Source organism: Tachypleus tridentatus, chromosome 13, assembly GCF_004210375.1.
Source record: "Tachypleus tridentatus isolate NWPU-2018 chromosome 13, ASM421037v1, whole genome shotgun sequence".
Classification (NCBI taxonomy): Eukaryota; Metazoa; Arthropoda; class Merostomata; order Xiphosura; family Limulidae; genus Tachypleus; species Tachypleus tridentatus.
The window spans coordinates 60,857,270-60,878,784 of NC_134837.1; the positions used below are offsets into that span (position 1 = coordinate 60,857,270).

A 21,515-nucleotide genomic window follows, 5' to 3' on the forward strand; every position below is an offset into this window, starting at 1 on the left:
TATTTATACCATAACACACATGGTGACGGACTAGGTACGTACAGTGTACCTCCAAATTGTTGTTTGTTATGATTGTTCTAATATTTTGTCAATTATAACTTACATAGTCAACAAACACCAAGGGCAGTAGTGTACTATTAATTAGAAACATAATTGTGCATACGTGAGAGGAGTGTGTGTGTGTGTGCGTTCTTCTTATAGCAAAGCCACAACGTGCTATCCGCTGAGCCTACCGAGGGGAATCGAACCCATGATTTTAGCGTTGTAAATCCATAGACATACCGCTGTACTAGCGGGGGGGGGGCATATGTGAGAGTAAATTTTTTACTCGGTACCACAGTCACTACAAGGAAGATTTATTTAGAAAAGATAAGAAAAAATATTTTTTAAGATTTTTAGAAACCGGGCACAGTACATATAGCCCTTTGTGTAACTTTGTGTTTAATAACAAACACCAACAACAGTCCCTGAGGCCTGCGTTGTCAGTCGCCAAAAATAACTAAATAAAGTTTGTTTTTAAATTTCGCGCAAAGATACTCAAGGGCTATCTGCGCTATCCTTCCATAATTTAGCAGTGTAAGACTAGAGGGAAGGCATCACCACCCACTGCCAACGCTTGGGCTATTCCTTTACCAACGAATAGGGGGATTGACCGCCACATTATAAAGTCCCTACAGCTGAAAGGGCGAACATTTTTGATGTGACGGGCATTCGAACCCGCGACCCCCAGATTACGAGTCGAACGCTCTAACCACCTGGCCATGCCGGGCCCATTGAATAAAAATGTGTAATAATGTTAGTTTTATGTGTAATGAGTAAAAAACACCAAAACATATACAACTTAAGAAATTGATTAGTCAATAAATAAATAAATAACTGAATATTATTAAATACACATATTGTGAAAGTTATTGTAAAACATTTTCGTACAATTAAAGTCCTTTGTTTATAATGTACAAAGACCTTACCATGAGGGGGGGGGTAATTCTTTTCCATGTCCCGACCAAAAGATTTGTTTATTTGTTTAGATCAAAGCCATTTGAGTTATCTGCTGTGCACATTGCGGGGAATAGAATCACGGATTTTAGAATTGTAAGTCCTTATCGCTGTCACATCGAGGGACTGAATAAGGGGGAAAATGTTTTCTATATTTTGACTTTCGGCGTAAATTAGGTCAAACCAAACTGATTTTACGTGAAACGTAAAAGTTATTCCTTTTCGATCTAAAGATGTTCTTTGTGAACGATTAGCTATCCCGCTTTTTGAGGTTATAGATGAATTCCACTGTACTATGCTGTCAGTCTGTAAAAAACAAACATAAATTTGATTTAATCTATTTCATTGGTACTAATAGAGTATTTTCGATAATTTTCTTAAATTTACACTTAAAATGTTAGATTATGTGGTCATCTAGAAGTTGTTATTGAATCTGTAACAAAATGTCTCCTGCCCATTATTGTCCTTGCTATCAATCATAAGAACCAAGTAAAAGCTACAGTGCGAGAACATGACAGATAAGGTAAATTTATCAAATTGGAACTGAAAGCGGAAAACACTGAAGTGAAATAAACCACTTACAAGTAACTGGTGATTACATGGAATACCACGTTCACGTTAAAAGCTTTACATTCCCAATAATCCAGTCGAAATAACGTCTTTTATTTTTCTATTTTATCTCCTTGCTTTTCTGTTTCATTAGAAGCAGCTACCTTTATACAACTATCTGCAAAAGGTGAATTGTAATTTTAGAAAGAATATGTTGTAGGCTTGACCCCCTGTTATCTATATAATAGTTCTTTTCATGTGTTAGGAAAAATTGGAAGGAAAAGAAATTACAAGTTTAGATCTAATTATATCTTATCCAAGGTTCGGATATGCTGTTTAAAATTCGTGTTATCTTTCCTTTTTATGTAATCAGTTTAAAATTGTTATAGCTTATCTTAATTAGAAACTCAAAAAACCGGCCTCCTATGATGTTTCTTTTATGGCTGCATTTATTCATGTATTTATTTTTCTCTTTTATACAAACTTTAACCTACTTAGAGAGAGAGAGAGATACAATGCAGCCAACCTGTAATTAGACACCTACAGTTAGGTATTATAATTTATCTCGGATAAGCCTTCGATTTATTATGTAACGTATTACAATTTCATATAGCTGGAAGTTTTATTTTAAAAGTTAATCGAATATCGATATATATCATGTTTTCTAACAAGATTCATACACACAATTTTCTTTCTTAATACAAATATATTTTAATATACAAACAATACAATTTATAATAATCGTTATTACAAATAATGAGTTATTTATACAAAAGTTTTATAAACTTACAAACAAAGTTAAGTCTTCTATCTGGTGTGGAACTGATTATTTTATTAACGGTTTACGATAAACGAATTAATACTGTGTTGATATCGGTACAGCTCACTTAATGGGTAAGCTATCTCTCGCTTCTAACACGCGAGTTTTTCGCAGACGAAGATATGTAATATCCTCGTAGAAATATTAACGTCCGAAGTTAATTCACTGAAGTTAAATGGTTTGTAATGTTCGAAATCTATAAAAGTTTCTCATCAAGCATCTACACTTTCCCGATCAATAAGCGTTAATCATAATTATACCTTCCGAGGCTCTTATTTATAAGCTTTAAGGCGAGGTTCTCGAAATGTCAGTTCGCAACAATAGTAGCAGTCATTGGTATTTTACGTATGCACACAGTACATTATTAATTCTTACGCTCGAGAATCTTCTACAAATTTAAAGAACGGGCGGGACTTTCACAATACACATTTAAGAATATAAGTTACATGCATTTATAAATATATTTATATTAAACTGAAACAAACGTATATATTAAAGTAAATATGTAATATTAAATACGTTACACTTCTTCATGCTACTAAGTAAACAAACATGAAATAAACGGTACAATATCACCATTAGCATTAAGGATCCATCCTTTACAGTATTTAAGGGAGAAACTGAAAACATCGTATTACAAGCTCTGAATTCTATTAGATTATAACCCATTTCTGGCAAAACCTTGGGTGATACTGTACCTGTAGGTGGCTTGTTTGACACGCTTTGAAAGGAAACGATCATGGGTGGATCACAAAAACTCGATAGGACCCATAGCCAGCAACTGGACTGGGGCACTTGACCATCACGCCACGGTTTTTTGTTCCGTGCTGAACGAACACTGCCTTGCTTGGTAAGTTGATCATTATCCTAGACAGGTAGAAGGTCTTGCTCCAGAATTATGATGTAGCAGCGATTGCCTTTTGTGTGTATTACCAATGTAATCTCCACAGAAATAACACTGTATATTTGTTTCGTGGCTTGTAGATGGTTCAATGAAAACTTTTGGTCAAAAAACTGGTATAGTATTCCATAAGGCATGAGGATCTGTGATTCCCATTGTTATTGCCTGGAATAAAGAGTAGATTACGATGGATACAGTGTTGAAACACCGTTTCACCCATCCTGTATCATTAGCTGTTGTTTGTTTGTAGTTAAGCGCGAAGCTACACAGAAGACTATCTGCTCTCTGTCCACCACTGTTATCGTACCGCTGAGAGGCGTTAGCTGTTGTTACAAGTTTATCGTTTTCTACACTTCTCACAGCACGAAGAGTCCATTCTGCTGATTTTGGACACTCAGGCTATTCATAAACATTTGTTTTCCAACAAGACTAGGATTGTATTTCCTAACTATTCATTTTGGACAGCAGTAATGCAAGTGAACTGGTAATGTCTTGTGGCATTCACATTGTCCACCTATACATGCCCCCCAGTAGCTCAGCGGTATGTTTGCGGACTTACAAGGCTAAAAACCGGGTTTCGATACCCGTGGTGGGTAGAGCACAGATAGTTCATTGTGTAATTTTGTGCTTAATTCAAAACAACAACAACCTATACAACTTCGTCAAAAGTCATTTCATTCCTAGGAGTCTTCTTTTTTTTTCGTTGTGTAGCTACTTTTATTTTTGATCTTTAGTAAGATATATTTGTATTTATACGTCGTGGTTATTTTCGTATGACGACATTCAGATGGTCAATTTTCGTTCTCGGGGGTGTCTGTTTACGTATTGGTAAATTGTGTTTATATCTGTGTTTTATTTCATACATCATTCTTGATAATAGCGGTTAGGTCTGACAGATGGTATATTCCTGCTGCTGTTTCGTTATAATTTTCTTGCTAAAGTGCATTTTAAAGTTCCCACATTATACCTTGTACCCGATTTTACCAACCTATCTTTTTGGTGTTTTTAATTAGAAGAGTACCTTTATGGCATATGTGGTAAACGTTCATCCATTTATGAAAACTGCTGACCAAAAGGAGGGTAACCAATCAGTAATACTCACTGTTCACGCGGCTACAGTTAGTTGAACAGCAGAAATGATTCACAGTGATATCACCATACGCAGAAATGTTAGAAGGAAAAGAACTCCACAAACAGCAAGAACAGAACATTATTACTCAGGAAAAGAACACCTTAACACAAACCCAAAAGCCACAAGAAAACAGCACCACCTTCCAAGAAACGAATACTAACACACCAGATAAAACAAGCCTTTTCACAACAATAATAAAAAACATATACAGAATTTGTAACAGAATACACAAAACCGAACCAAACAACCAACTGCCTCGAATTACTGATTAATATCTCCAAAAAACACATCACACCACACATAATATCAACACTTACTGGTTACATGCTCACAGCATAATGTTCACAGTAGTATATATCAACTTCCAAGGTGCAATAGCTTCCAAGAAACATGAGATCGAAGACCTAATACAAGAAACTAACCCCCACATTATAATAGTAAGCGAAAATCTGATATACAATAACAATAGATTTAAAATACCAAATTATTCAACAATAAGGAAAGACAGAATAAATAAAAATGATGAAAACATTGGCATTATGCTGCTCTACAAAGTGGAGCTATCAGTAATAGAAATTAAATTGAGCAGTAACAACGAACATGTTTCTGTCGATATCCTGCAAAAAATAAAACAAAAATAACTGTAGCAGGAATTTACTGCTCACCTAATAAACAACTGGATATAACATTACTCAGCAACATCTTTTCCCACATCCAAAACTCCATAGTTATGGGTGACTTAAATAGTAAAAATGTTACCTTTGGATGCCGGAGCTCAAACAACAATGGTAGAAGTCCATTACAATTCATAGATGATAACAATATAGTCTTATTAAATGATACCACCCCTACACATACAGCGTATGCCACTAACTCCAGTGACATACCAGACCTGTGTATGTGTACATATAATCTGAACCAAAAAATAATAAAATTTCAAGTGGGAAAAGATGTTGACAGTGATCACCTTCCAATATATTGTGTCTTCGATCTCGCCCCCCATAAAAATATAACACTTAGGAAAGAAAAATTTAATTACAGAAAAGCAAACTGACAAAATTGCAAACATGAATTAGACAACCTATTACCTAATAAAGTTATAAAAGAAGTTAAAACCCATATTGAAATGGATAACTACTGTCAAACAATTACAGAGTGCCTTCAGAAAGCAGCCAAGTTAACAATACCAAAACAACACCATAAAACAACAAACAACACATGAAAACCCACTACAAAAATAATCAATCTAATCAAAAAACGAAGACAGTTAAGAAGACAGTACATGATAACAAGAGACAGAGAAACCAAAACGCAAATAAACAACATTAGAAATCACATCAGAACACAAATAAAACAACAAAAACAAGATAAATAGGACAACTACTGCTCAAAACTAAATGATAAAACTGACCCGAAAAATTCTGGTCACATCTTAAAAGACTCACCAATGAAAATACAGTCATAAAGAAATATCCTGCACTCGAACATAATAATACTATAGCACACACACATAAAGAAATAGCCGAAGCTTTCAAAGATCAACTTCAAAATACTTTTAAAACTCACACTGATCCAGATATGGATGCATATTTCTACAATAAAGTCACTAATCACAAATTAAACAATAAACATCAATTTGAACCAATTTTTCCAACAAGCATAATTGATACAAATACAAGTTCCAACACAGATTATGCAAACACATTACTAACAAATAAAATATACCTTCAAGAACTACTCGAAGCAATAAAAAACACAAAAAACAAAGCACCAGGTGAAGATGAAATACAAGCTATCCTTCTAAAAAAGGACACTATGAAATTGTTTGACCACCTAAATTCACTTTTTAACCTATCTCTAGCCTCAGGATACATCCCAGTTTTTTGGAAGCTTGCAAATGTATTAATGTTCCATAAGGAAGGAAAGCCAGCAAATAAACCTAATAGCTACCGACCAATCAGCCTGACCAGCTGTGTAGGCAAAATTCTTGAAAGAATAATCAGTAATAGACTCTCCACATTCTTGGAGATAACATCAAAATTACCAAAAGAACAAAATGGATTCAGGAAATTTAGACAAACGACAGACCACCTAATTAGATTAACCGAAACCATAATAGATAGCTTCAATAAAAAAGAATGTACAGTCGCTTGCTTCCATGATATCGAGAAAGCATTCGACACTGTATGGCACGATGGTCTAAGGTTCCGAATGAATGAAATGGAACTACAGCGTGGAATTATTTGCTGGTTATCTAACTTTTTGGAAAATAGAAAGTGCAGAGTAAATGTTGAAGGAACTTTTTCTGAATACTTTACTCCTGAAGCTGGTGTCCCTCAGGGAGGGGTGGTTAGCCCTATACTCTTCATCATGTATGTAAACAATATGCCACTGAGGGATCCGAATCATGGATTCTCTTCACAGTTCGCAGATGATGTAGCAGTCTGCCGCAACACCCATGATAGCAGCCACTAACATACAACCGCAACTAAATAGAATAAGTGAATACTGTCAAAAATATAGAATAAAAATAAACACAGCAAAAACACAACTCGTAGTCTTTACGAAATTGACAAAATACGAAAAACAACAGCCAGAATTATATATGAATGGCACACTACTCCAGACTGCCCCATCGGCAAAATTTTTAGGTCTGACCTATGATTCAAAACTAACTTGGATCAATCATGTGAACGAAATTAAAAATAAAGTTTGGCGAAGAACTCGCTATGCTTGGAGTCTAACTGGTAAAAACAGTGGAGCGTCTGCAGATAACATACTAAAAATCTATAAAACATATATTAGACCTGTAATAGATTATGCAGCTCCAGCTTGGATAACTGTAAGTAATAAAATAATTAAAACCAAACTACAAACAATCCAAAACACACTCCTCACAACTGCATACGGAGTTTCAAGAACTATATCATCTCAGTTCATTCACAAATATTCGACCACACCAACCATACCAGATAGACTCCTACATATTACAATAATGTACTTTAATAAGAATTGGATGAAAAACGAATTATTATGCGAACTAGACAGGTACCTCATACATGATGAAAACATGTATACTTAAATCCCGACAAAAGAAGAAGGTGGCAATTATGTGAACTTGCCCACTGGAAAACAAAAATTCCTGAAAAGGCTTATATGTCTGAACAATTCTGGACATTTTATTATCTTACTAACTCTCATTGGAGCGAGTAAATGAACGACATTCATAACTCTGTTCTTTGTTGTTGATTTTTAGTGTTACGTTCACGTAATAAGTTTTAGACTCACCATCTAAAGAATTGTAAAATTAATTTAATTATTAAGTAGAAAATACTTTGCTGAATCATGAAACTTGTATCTTAAGGCCCTCTGGTGAAATGAAAAATGCTTAATGTCATACGAAATCTACCCTTTGATTTTACATTTATAAGTATAGGTTGAAACGATTTTTTTTTAAAGAAACAATAAATAAACAAAAAAATCAAATCCCTTAAGTGCCTGTTTAAACAATATTATTTAATAAATAGTAAAGTTATTTCATTTCAGTAACCAATATAGGTGAAAATGAAAAGATAAAAATAATTTATGTTCGAGTTATCGAAAAACACTAATTTCTTTTGAGTGTAAAACGTAGAAAACCACACATAAGAAAGGAAATAATTTTAAGCTAAACAAGCAAAGTGATTCAAATAAATAACTTTTTTAGCAAAACACTGCTATCTTAGCGGTTTGGAGGCTTATAACGCAAAAAAAACCGGGTTTCGATATCCATGGATAGCATATAGATCATAGTGTAACTTAGCGCTTAACAAGAAACAAATACTTTAGATTCTTTATAATGAGTAATTTCTTGTTGTTAGGGGCAGTATCGTCCCTCTTAATGTACGGATTACGTTTTAAACCCTTAACTTTCTGGTAATTAACACAGCATCAAATAATGTTAAAAATATGTTTATTCATTATGTATTGTAGATGTCGCTAATTAGGTAGAAAGGATTATTTCCGAACCATGTGTCTAGAAAACACGACATAATAAAAACTTTTCAGACACTTAAGACTTCTCCCCCTTTCCTTCCCCCCACAGAAAATAGATGGGATTAGACGTGCATTAGCGGTTATAAAATCTGAAGAACCAAAACTAAGGGTTCTATTCACGAAATGCTACTGATATCGGGTTACATGTGTGATATCAGTGTTCGAATCGAATCTCTGTCGGTGTTTGGGTAAGAAAATTTCATACCCTGGAGGGTCAGGTTCTCTATGACCTGTTTGTTTGTTTTTTGAATTTCGCACAAAGCTACTCGAGGGTTATCTGCGCTTGCCGTCCCTAATTTAGCAGTGTAAGACTAGTGTAAGGCAGCTTGTCATCACCACCCACCGCCAACTCTTGGACTAATCTTTTACCAACGAATAGTGAGATTGACCGTCACATTATAACGCCCCACAGCTGAATGGGTGAGCATGTTTGGTGCGACTGGGATTTGAACCTCCAACCCTCGGATTACGAGTCAAACGTCTTAACACACTTGGCCATGCCGGTCCATATAAAAATGGCGTATTGATTTACTTAGCTTGTTCAGTTAATGTGATGCACAATCCTTTCTTATATATTAGGTAGTTGGTGTTGGAAATAAAATAAAATGATAGATAATAAAAAAATCTAATGAAGTAAAGCTCATACTGTCGACTGGTTGTCTCCCTGTGGTCAATAGTTCGTAACTGGAGATGATGCAACGCTACCTGGAAAACCGTACTGAGAAATGTGCTGCGATAAGATTCTTCTAGAAAGAGAAGAGTTTAACTTTGGTCGTACTGACGCCTTCTATGTAGTTGATGTTTACTTATAAAGCTTGAACTATAACTGGTTTAAATGTGGGGGTAAATGGTGTGGTATTATACATATGTAATATATATATATAATAAATATATTAAGCCATTTTGATATAAACTTTCATCTACGCCACATATTTTACCAACAACTCGAGGTTCGGTATGGCTAGGTGGTGAAGGCACTCGACTCTGAGGGTCGTGGGTTCGAATCCCTGTCACACCAAACATTCTCTCCCTTTCAGCCGCGAGGGCGTAATAATGTGACGAGTAATCCCACTATTCGTTGGTAAAAGAGTAGACCAAGAGTTGGCGGTGGGTGGTGATGACTAGCTGCTATCCTTCTAGTCTTACACTACTAAATAAGGGATGGCTAGCGCAGTTAGCTCTCGTGTAGCTTTGCGCGAATTTCAAAACAAACAAATAAACACCTCAAACATTCTTCTTCCACATAGCAACTTCCTGTTTTCAACTCTGAGACTCATAGCTTTAGTCACTTAACAACCTTCCCACCCTACTAGTAAAGTCTAACCTAGCTACTCAACGACTCAGCCGTTAAATCGCAATTCACTATCATCCTATTATAATGGAACTTCGAATGTACACTGCTGGCCAAAATCTTAAGGCCAATGAACGTAAAGAAAAAAATATGCATTTTGCGTTGTTAGACTCAACCACTTATTTGAGTAGAGCTTCGAAAGATGAAAATACAAAAAGGGAAAATGAAATAAAAAACGTTTTAGCATTTAATAAGAAAAATGTGAACACTATGGAATCAGCCTAAATACTAGCTGGTGAGATTGGGCGTAGGAAAACTGCTGTTGCAAATTTCTTAAAAGACCCTGAGAGATATGGAACGAGAATTTCAAGTGGTCGGCCCAAGAAATTTTCGCCGGCGTTGAGCAGAAGGATTCGACGGGTTGTCCGGCAAGACACCAGTCGATCATCGAACCAGATTAAGGCCCTTACGAACGCAGAATGCAGCTCAAGAACAATAAGACGGCATATACGAGAGAAAGGCTTTAAAAACTGTAAACGTCTTCAAAGGTCACGCCTTCTTCCACACCACGAAAAAGCTCGGTTAAACTTTACTGAGAAGCACCAAACATGGGACGAAGAAAAGTGGTCGAAGGTTTTCTTCTCTGATGAGAAAAAAATTAATCTGGATCGTCCAGGTGGCTTATAATGTTACTGGCACGATAAGGATATCCCACCGGAGACATTTTATACACGACACAGTGGAGGAGGTTCCATCATGATCTGGTGTGCTTTCTCCTTTCATGGAACAATGGAGCGTCAGGTTATACAGGGGCGTCAAACAGCAGCTGGCTACATTGGCATGTTGTGGAGAGCATCCTTATTGACTAAAGGCCCTCGCTTGTGTGGATATGACTGGATCATTCAGCAAGACAATGCTACATTCACAATGCCCGCAGGACAAAGGACTTTTTCATGGCGAATAACGTGATTCTTTTGGACCATCTAGCGTGTTCGCCCGAACTGAACCCCATTGAAAATGTTTGGGGGTAGATGGTAAGGGAGATCTGTAGAAATTGACGTCAGTTCCAAACAGTGCATGATCTTCGTGAAGCCATCTTCACCACTTGGAATAACATTCCAGCCAGCCTTCTACGAACGGTGATATCGATCATGCCAAAGCGAATGTTTGCAGTTATTCGCAATGGCGGCCGTGCAACTCACTACTGAGACCTCTTGTTGGGCACTTCCTACCCTGTTTAGGACTTCTTTTTGGTAAGGTCTTAAACTTTTTTACCAGATAGTATTTAGGCTAATTTCTTAGTTTTCACATTTTCCCTATTAAATACTATTTTTTTATTTTCCCTTTTTTTTATTTTCATCTTTCGAAGCTCCACTCAAATAAATGGTTGAGTCTAACAACGCAAAATGCATATTTTTTTCTTTATGTTCATTAGCCTTAAGATTTTGGCCACTAGTGTATACGTCCAAATTTCGGATATCGGAAACTACCGCACCGATCATTATCAGTCATAACTAAGTAATAATATTTTACCAGACAGTATTTTTATAAGTGAACATTAAATGAAACATTTGAAATTTCTACAAAAATTATGTATTTTCGCTTAAACCAATAAAAATTAGGAACGAAAAGGAGCAAGTCACAATTATAAAACATTTAGAAAAAACAAACTTAAACAAATTGTTTGTTTTTCTTTAATGTAAATCTCATGAATGTGGCAACAGACAGGCAAAACACTTTCTTTGATAACTGTGTCTACATAGAAATATTTCAATAAAATCTACCCGGGAATGTAATACTGTGACGATAGCTCATTTTAAAATTGAAATTTCAGTTAAATAATTTTTAACTCATGGATGGTGAACATTACACTATATTAAAAAAATTTTACTTTTTCTTGTTCCTGGGCGGAAAGTGTTATTTCTTAATTGCTTATGCCTAAAGTAAATGCAAAGACCATTTTTTCCTCCAAACTTTGCTTTTGTGACCGGGTGCGTATAACGAAAACATGATAGGAGACAATACTTGAAAGGGGGCTGATACGTGAAAGTGATTTACATTACAGTCGCAAATCTCGAAAAATTACTCACTTCTAAACATTTTTGTATAACTTTAGTATAAATACCTGTAAATCTTGATTCATATGTTGTTTTATTCAGACCTTATGTAAATGAAAATGTGCAAATTTACCCTTTTTACAAAGAAAATAGGTTAATTTCTAAATTTCATTATCCAGGGCACAAAAGCAAAGTTTGAAGGGAATAATGGCCATTTTCTGTACTTTTACAACACAAGAAATTAAGAAATAACGCATATTATTCAGGAATAAAATTTGTGTTACACAGTGTAATTATTGAATATCAAGCATCAGCACGTTGTTGACCTTTCAGACAATTCTAGAAAAGGCCGCAGGCCCGACAGCATTCCTCTGAAATATTTACTGTCCAAACATCTGTCAATAATTTAATTGGATATAAACTTTAAAGGTTTTGACAAATCTATTTTGTTATAGATGTATTCGCTCTGATCTATTTCTTATTGATGGACCCGGCATGGCCAAGCGCGTTGAGGCGTGCGGCTCGTAATCCGAGGGTCGCGGGTTTGCATCCCCGTCGCGCCAAACATGCTCGCCCTTTCAGCCGTGGGGGCGTTATAATGTTACGGTCAATCCCACTATTCGTTGGTAACATAGTAGCCCAAGAGTTGGCTGTGTTTGGTGATGACTAGCTGCCTTCCCTTTAGTCTTACACTGCTAAATTAGGGACGGCTAGCACAGATAACTCTCGAGTAGCTTTGTGCGAAATTCAAAAACAAACAAACAAACAATTCTTATTGATTTGTGTAAATACGTTGACTGGCAGTCTAAGTAACACGCAATTCTTTAGAAGCGTTTATATTTTTACATTTTGATCTTTCAATGCAGTTTCAAGTTTTACTTTACAAAACTATCTTTAAATTATATCAGTTGTTTGTTGTTGTTTTTTTTTGTATTACTCAATGGTGTAGTAATACAAGGGCGGGAGAGAACGCTGCTCGTATATATATGTGTGTGATTAAAATAAGTACCTATACCTGCAAAATGTAAACACTGTAGAAGCTACAGATAATTCATCGATTCTATTTTCATGACTCAGATATGCACGTTGACAATATAAACATAGCTTGTAAGCCAGATGTTTATTATAATTTACTTGGTGTTCCGGTAAAAATATTTTACCACTACGCCATTAATGTTACTTTTAAGAAATAAAATCCTGCTTTAACGGGAATTATGCTTGTTTGTTATTGTTTTTTTTTTAAATATGTGTGTAAATCGTTATTAAATTTCGCAAGTCTAAAGGGATTAGCGGACCGTATACTAATATCCATATTTTGTTGAAATGGAGCTAGTAAAAGCTACTGAACCTAGCGGTTTCCATAATTGCTGATTGTTATAATTATTTTATAGAAGTTAATGCATATTAATGTGTGAAGAAAAGAAAATAATAAAACTAGAAGTATTAAAGATTTCCATCATACGGTGTATTTTATTCTCTCTCTTTCCTATCCAGCTTACCAACCGAACCAGTCAATCGGCCATGTTTACAGTACAAGTAGTGTAAGTGATACGTACAGACTTAACCAGTCTGACCATGTTGTTACGTCAGATCCCACAAGTACTAGTACTGTTCTTCAGGCTATAGATGAAATACTGAAGAAGGATGCCTACAGCAGTATTCCCAGCTGGTCAACCGAAAGTAGTAAACATTCTAGGGCCCATTACACAACAGCGCCATCTACTTTTTCAACATCTTCTGCATCTGTGTAAGTTAGAATTTTTATACGTATATAAAATAGCTAAAATGTAAAACAAAAAACGTCTACTGTTTCCGAACGTTCAGTATTGCTATAAGAAAAAAATATATATCATTGTTAATGAAATTATTAAAATGTCAGTATTTCTTATAGACTGGATATTGAGATTTTCTTGAAGTTTTTTTCATCTATAAGAAATGCGTTATTCTATGAAAAAGCCCCCTGCTAGTACAGCGGTAAGTCTAGGGATTTACAATGCTAAAATCAGGGATTCGATTCCCCACGGTGGGCTCAGCAGATAGTTCGATGTGGTTTTGCTATAAGAAAAACCCACACACACTCTGTAGAAAAAAAAACGAACAACCACGAGTCTTTACTATATCTTTTGAATCATCTAATTAAAAACAAATTACTGGAAATTTCGAGTTGCAATAATTTATAATATGTTTTGCAAACTATTAATGAAAGCACACTTTATTATCTTGTCAAGATAAAATAATAAAACACACTTTCATGCACGGTGTCGAGGTAAATGTTTGGTGATGTTGGCCAGTCATCTCCTACGAGGAGTGTATTGACAAGTACATCATTACGAAAGGTTTTCATGGGGAAAATCCTAGCAACTACCGTCTGGCCTTGAGTACATTACATTAAGTCGATTTTGGAGCCTCTCACATATGATCATCTTCTAAACGACGACTACACGTCTTTACCACTACTCCTTAAATGTTATCAATGATACGTCCAGTAGATAAGGAAATAAGAGGCCAAAATTATAAAAATCCATTGATGTTGCGGCCAGTGACCTGTTCTGTACTTCTTCCTATAGAATAGGATAAATACCCATATCATTATCTATCTGCTTGAGAAATGTGACGGTTGAGTGGATATGTCATATGGAATCAACTGTATACACATGACTTGTGTTGCTTTTTCAGACGAAGAGTCATCTTAATTATGTTGGGTCCTGTTTTTCTGGACATGGCGCCGGCTTTTGCCGTTAACATTCGAGTTAGTGGATTTTCACCTGTTACAAAATGCCACACTTTATTCATCACAATTCAGATACGACCTGTTACAAGTCTCCTTCTATATGTTACTGCAACCCCTGATAATCCATATTTGATTTATATTCCACTGCTATTAAGTACAAGGAATATCCTCATTTTGAAAGTTCTAAATTCCGGCTTCAGCAGATCTATAAGACCTGAATGTACGATTACCTTGGGTCAAAAAGGAGTGCATTATATCCTTCCGTAATAAATAAAAAATATTCGGTGGCATCACACTACCTACATATTGCCAAACAGTATCAAAATGTAGTTCTGGTACATGTCGTTCCACTTCAACTTTATATTGACTTTATATCTGTACAAGATATCGTGGAGTTCTACACTTGTTATTACATGCAGACGGTACACTCCAGCAACTCAAATTCTGTAAATTATCAAGGCAAGATGTTGGTGCAAATATTCCAAACGAGAGAGTGTGGTACATCAGGAAAGGGTAGTGGCGTAATTCACTTGTTGATTCTTAACTTATTTCGCACATTGTAATTTTTTTATTTTTTTTTTTACTTTACAGAAGTAATATCTAAACTAACGAGTTTCGCGTGATATAATTTTTAGTTAAAAAAGAGAGAGAAAAATAACAAACTTTGACAAATTTTACAGATATGACTATCTCACATATACTGGTGCTGGTCCTAAGAGGCATGCCAACGAACCACCTAGTCCATCAGCAAGATTTCCAGAAAACACTGCCGAGGACGAAAGCATCGCAAAAATAGCTGCTACATTTCCTGCTGAACATCCGGCGCGTGGTAAGGTTAGAATGCGACCTCAACCACGACCTCGCTTTGATCCAGTACAGGACTTTTCGCCCATGGCTACGGACACTGAAACTCCAACTGACACCGAACCCACCCCCGCTATGCCTCTACTACCTGACATGCCTACACGTTCTCGGAAACTTCTAGAAGACTTGGGAAGCTCACCCATTGTTAACCAACTTGGTAAGACAGTGCTAATTCATAATCCATTTTTGAAAAATACAGAATGAAATTAACAGTCTAAATTGAAATTAAACACTTACTAGTTTCTTAGTAGTTAAATAATTATGCTTGTTAGTTTTTTTTTCAGTCACGTGATAAATAGTTTAAAAAATTGAATATGTGTAATTTATGTTGCTTTTACGATATTTACTAAATAAAAATATCGTAAAGTAACAAATTAATAGAATAAAATATTTTATAAGTGAAAATATCTTAAAAGTACAAATCAGGAAAAATATTTAGTTTAAACTTTGATACAAAATGTGCTATCTGCTCTTTATCCACGTGGTGGGGATAATGTTTGAGAGTTACAGCTAACTCCTCCCAGTGGCTCTACGATAAGCTTATAACATTAAAAACCGGGTTTCGGTACTCCTGGTGGGTACAGTACAGATATTCCCTTTTGTAGCTTTCTGCCTGAGAACAAAAAAATGAAAGATAATCTCTTACCTATCAGGGTGCTGCCTAACATGCATTTCTCTTCGTTGTTTTTGCTTCTAGGAATTATACTCGACTATTTTGAAAGTCCGACACTCCAAGTGAACGTATAACTTAATTTTAGGCTATATATATTAGAGGTTTTTTTTTTTTCATTTAAGTTTGTTGTTAAGCGCGTAGATGCATAATGAACTACTTGTGTTATGCCTACTGGAGGGATTGAATCACATTTTAGCGTTATCAGCCCTCAAACTTACGTTGAACTGGGGACTGATGTTTATGGCTTGTGTAATTCTTAAAAGCTGGTGTTACACTCGCTAGAATGTTCTTGTACAGTATTTTTCCCAAAATCTCCCAAATATTCGAATCATCATGTCTGATCTAAACATTAAGGAAACTCGTAGGCGTCGTAATATATATATACTCGTATATATAAACTCCCTAGCAAACAAAACATTTTTGGCGTTTATATAAAGATTCTAACTGTGTCAAACAGTTGTATTGTTTCCTTTAAAAAAGTTCTATTTGCCAAATCATTCGGTGATCGACAAGGAGTTGAACTAGTCTCTGTTTGATTTTTTTAAATAAGTTTATTTGTTGGATTTTAACCAGAAGCTACACCATGATCTGTCCACTGAGAAGAACGTCTTTTAGCGCTGTGAGTCTCCAGTCATACCGCTGACCCATCATGGGACAAAAATAAAAAAACATTTTGCCTCTAAAATCAACAAGCGATTTACTCCATGAGGTCTTAAACTGAGAGGCATAGAATTTCGTTATATAGTTTCAGGGGAATCGTAGAATCTACAGAAATCAGTCATTTTGGAGAGAATATTTATATATATCCTTAAATAGAAATTACAAATGTCGATTTCAAGGAAAAGAAACCAGACAACAGTTGGGGGGATACAATGGTTTGTTGTTAAGTACAAAATTACACAATTGGCTGTCTGTACTGTGTCCACCATGCATATCGAAACCCGGGTTTTAGCTTTATATGCCTTCAAGTTTACCATTGAAGGGGGGAGCGAAAATAACAGGAGACGTGAGTTTTGTACTCATGTTCTACCTGTAGTTTTAGTTATCGCACTAATTTGGAGTATGTGGAGGTAAGGGAGAGATATCATTTTTATTAATTAATTTTAGTGTTAAAATTAGCAGCACTAGTCCTGATTATAGCGGTAATTCAGAATGAAGTATTTTTATTAACGCTATGATATTATAACAATTAGATTTAACGGTAAATCTTAAAAGCAACACATAACTATGTGCACTTCCTCACCAGCCGCATAGCATGAGAGGAGAGTAACCCTACTCTGTTAGTTTATGAAGTGTTATACCAAGCGTAACCATGAAACACTTTCGGAACCCTAGTTATAGGTTGTAGTATTTTACACCAATAGGCTTTGCAAGCTCGAAGATTGAATAAAAGAGAAAAAATCTGTTTATTACAGCACAAGGTGTTTATCACGATAGGCTTGACAGCGAGTGTCCGGGATACACCGATGAAACTATATCAGATCCTACTGGGGAAACTGGCAACGCCCGTCGAGTGAGGAAAGCGCAAGTAAGAACGTACGAACTTAAAATTATTTATTAACTTTATTAACACTGCCTTAAATAATCACGTACTGGTTAAAAATTAAGACTGAAATGTATGTTAAACACAGTGAAGAAATTTAAAACCAAATAAATGAACTTTATAAACGGTCATTGTTTAAAATGGACTAGAGTGTATACGTGCATGTATAGGGCAAAATTATAATTAGTTATCCCTAAATATGAGTAACCAACTATAAATTTATTTCATTTTAATTTGTATGAAGTACGTGGTCTGAAAATGAACATCAATCAAACTAAGACAATTACAGGAGAAACAAGAAAATAATACTGCTACTTCGATTATGTCTGTTTGGAAACTAATTTTTCTCTCAACTGGTTTATTGAGTAACTCCTATCTAACACGTTGTTAAAATTCAAAATTCAATACCTAGGAAATGCATGTATATATATTTCAATCACTAAGATTATATTAAACGGGGGAAAAGAATGGTTTCTAGTGATACCCATTCAACAAAAGTTATGTTGATGTTGTTTTTACTTTTTTGTCTGCTTGTTGTTAAGCGCAAAGATACTCAACGGGCTACTAGCGTTGTTCCTATCACAAGTATCCAGATCCAGTTTATATCATTATGAGTCTTCAGACATTATGCCCCCCCCCCTGCTAAGTCTTTGCGGGGAAGCTTTTTCTTAAAACTAAAACAGTTATAGACTTCAGAAATTGGATTTATGTTTACTTTCATTTAATGTGTTTCGTTCACGTGCTAGAATCTTTAATTTAACCATAAAATTACTATTGGACATACGCTGACAGAAGATTCTCTGGTTGGTATATGTATATACACATGTATATTGTTTTCAACATTGCAAAATTGCTGATGCGAGAATTTTCATAGTGACCACCAGAGACCTCCTCATATTTTAGTGATTTTTATAGGTCACCTAGGATGCATAGATGTTATTGCTTATTTGATTGTTTTTGACAGGTTTTCTAGAAGGCTAAGCTTTTGACAGATTATCTGAAATACTTAAATTTCAGTGTGTGTTTTTTTACAGGTCATTCTAGGATATATAGATTCTAGTACTGTTTTTGATAGGTCATCTAGGATACTAAAGTATTGGGGTTTTTTGATAAACTATCTACGATACCCAGTTTCTAATGTTTTATGGTAAACTGTCTGGGAGACCTAGGTTTATTTAGTGTTTGTTTGTTTTTTGGGGGAGGTCTTCTAAACAATCTAGGATACCTAGGTTTTATTTCTTGTTTTTATAATGCTATCTAGGATACATAGATCTTATTTAGTGTGTTTTAGTGTTTCTGGTAAGCTGTCTAGAATACCTAGATTTTAGTATTCCTGGTGAGCTAACTAGAATACCCAGGTTTTAGTATTTCTAGTAAGCTATCAAGAATATCTAGGTTTTAGTATTTCTAGTAAACTACCTAGAATACTTAGGTTTTAGTATTTATGGTAAGCTAATCAGAATATTCAAGTTTTAGCATTTATGGTACGCTATCTAGAATACCCATGTTTTAGTGTTTTTGCTAAACTCTTCAGGATACTCAGGTTTTGTGTTTCTGGTAAGATAATCAGAATATTTAAGTTTTAGTGTTTCTGGTAAGCTATCTAGAATACCCATGTTTTAGTGTTTTTGCTAAACTCTCCAGGATACCTAGGTTTTAGTGTTTCTGGTAAACTATCTAGAATACCCATGTTTTAGTGTTTTTGCTAAACTCTCCAGGATACCTAGGTTTTAGTGTTTCTGGTAAACTATCTAGAATACCTAGATTTTATTGTTTTTGGTAAGCTATCTAGAATACCTAGGTTTTAGTATTTCTGGTAAGTTGTCTATAATGCCTAGGTTTTAGTATTTCTTGTAAGTCATCTAGAATGCCTAGGTTTTAGTATTTCTTGTAAACTATCTAGAATACCCAGGTTTTACTGTTTCTGGTAAGCTATCGAGAATACCCAGGTTTTAGTTTTTTTTTGGTAAGCTATTCCTAGATGTGTTTTTAAGACAATCCACCACATTTTGAGAACTGCTACATACTTCAACGTGTACATGTAGAGCTCCATCGCACCCAAAACTTCACAGAAGTATGATTTTCCAGTGAAGCGGATTCTGTTAACAAGAGATCCAAAAGACCGTTCAGTTAGCGGTAAGAACGATAAAAGCTATTTATTTTCAATAACAATATTGTTTTATATTTGAATTGTGTTATTTTATTATCTTACCAATGGCATATTTAGGTAGAGGCTAGAGGGAGCTCAGCTTCAGGGCCCATTGATAATTCTATTCTATGTAAAATTACATGGGATGTAGGGCCCACAAAAATTATTAGCCCCTGGGCCTGCATAACCTTAAATCCGCCACTGCATCTTACGCAGTCTTAACTTTCTGTCTGGCTAGGTAACGTCTGTATTATTTCAAGCATAATAAACATCCTGTGGTATAGCACAAGTTTGAACGCCGTTACTCATGATTTTTAGAGAACTTCTGATGATGAGTAAAAAATATTTATAACGTCGGTAAGTTAACTAATTTCTCAATAGAACCCTAATTACGCCAAAATAAATGTATTAACGATATTTAGTCAATTAATATGTCTGTTAAATTGTACTGAAACCAAATAAAAAAAACTAGTCGTTTGGCAAATTTCGAAATCAACGTAAATGATGATGTAAACAATAAAAATGTATTGGATTATCTTTTTATAATCCCTGTGCAATGTTTTGGTAGTTTCATATATAGTAAGAAGATATGCTGTTGTCGTATTCATTTTTTAACTTGTTTCGTGTATTGTTCAACTCCTGACTCTAATCTTACAGATATTAAAGTAGCCACAACCAGGTGTAATCACCCCTTATTATTAATGTGCAGGAAATGGTCTGGGAATGAAAGTTGTGGGAGGGAAAGAAATCCCTGGAAACAACGGCATGATTGGAGCATACGTAGCCAAAATCTACCCAGGAGGCGTTGTAGAAACTCTAGGAGAAGTTCAAGAAGGTGAAAAAATGAATAACTTTGAATGTACTGTGTATTAAAAGCATGTAATTTAAAAGTAATATGTATCAACTAGCATATTCAAACATTAAATACAGTGGATTTACACAATTATTGAAATTTCTGATGAACAGCAACAAGTTCTTTCATTTCCTTTCACGAACACTTCTCGAAAGAAATTCAGTCACGAGGAGCAACGTTTATCACTTTTGTAGAGAAAGTATATCTTGTAAGATAGATTTATATTGCGAATAACTTAACAAGCGTCGCTTGTATTTGAATAATTAAGGCTTATAACAAACGTTTGTTTGTTTGAAGTAACTGAGAGGCTTCGGTATTCTCTGGCCTAATGATGAATAGTAAAATAGTAAAATAAAAGGAATAAAATTTTAAAATAATTGCTCAATAAATAATTTATTTAAAACGGGTATCATCCCTAAAACGAATCTATGTTTCTGTGTTCTTATGCCATTTTCTTCAGGAGTAGATGGGAAAGTTTGATCAAGATGTACAACCACACAATCGCTTGCATTCGTTTGGCATCATCCAGACTTAAACATCCAGAGTTCTAAAGAAACAAATGTAAAAAACATCTGTTTTATAAACTGTGGGTGTTTTACAATCTATATGGCGCTAAAGGAATGAAAAATAATTGGTTAGTTATAAGTCTTGATCAAACTAACATTATTACTCCTGAAGATGGCGCTGTAAGAATACCGAGGCATTTTTGGTCATTTAAGGCGCTGATACCCGTTTTTGATAAATTATTCATTCTATAATCATTTTAACGATGTACACACATAGCTTAATTATAGTTTTCTTTTCAATCTTAGATGTTGGGCGTTCCAAGAAGATTAGTATTATAAACGTTATACATTGTGCACATGTATCTACTTTTGACGTTTACGTTTATATATAGTCATACTAATGCTTCACAGTTAG

General features: G+C 35.0%; 1 protein-coding gene across 3 annotated transcripts in view; it reads left to right on the plus strand.

Annotated features, from left to right (window-relative positions):
* Positions 1-21,515, plus strand: part of LOC143237566 (uncharacterized) — a 54,731-nt gene that overhangs the window by 18,740 nt on the left and 14,476 nt on the right. For all 3 annotated transcript variants that reach the window (XR_013020138.1, XM_076476967.1, XM_076476968.1), the window contains exons 8-12: positions 13,276-13,528; positions 15,193-15,533; positions 17,465-17,577; positions 19,638-19,728; positions 20,451-20,576. Coding sequence is in view for 2 of the 3 variants with exons in the window: in XM_076476967.1 (XP_076333082.1) it covers positions 13,276-13,528; positions 15,193-15,533; positions 17,465-17,577; positions 19,638-19,728; positions 20,451-20,576 (924 nt within the window). In the remaining variant the exon portion in view is untranslated. The remainder of the gene's footprint in view (positions 1-13,275; positions 13,529-15,192; positions 15,534-17,464; positions 17,578-19,637; positions 19,729-20,450; positions 20,577-21,515) is intronic.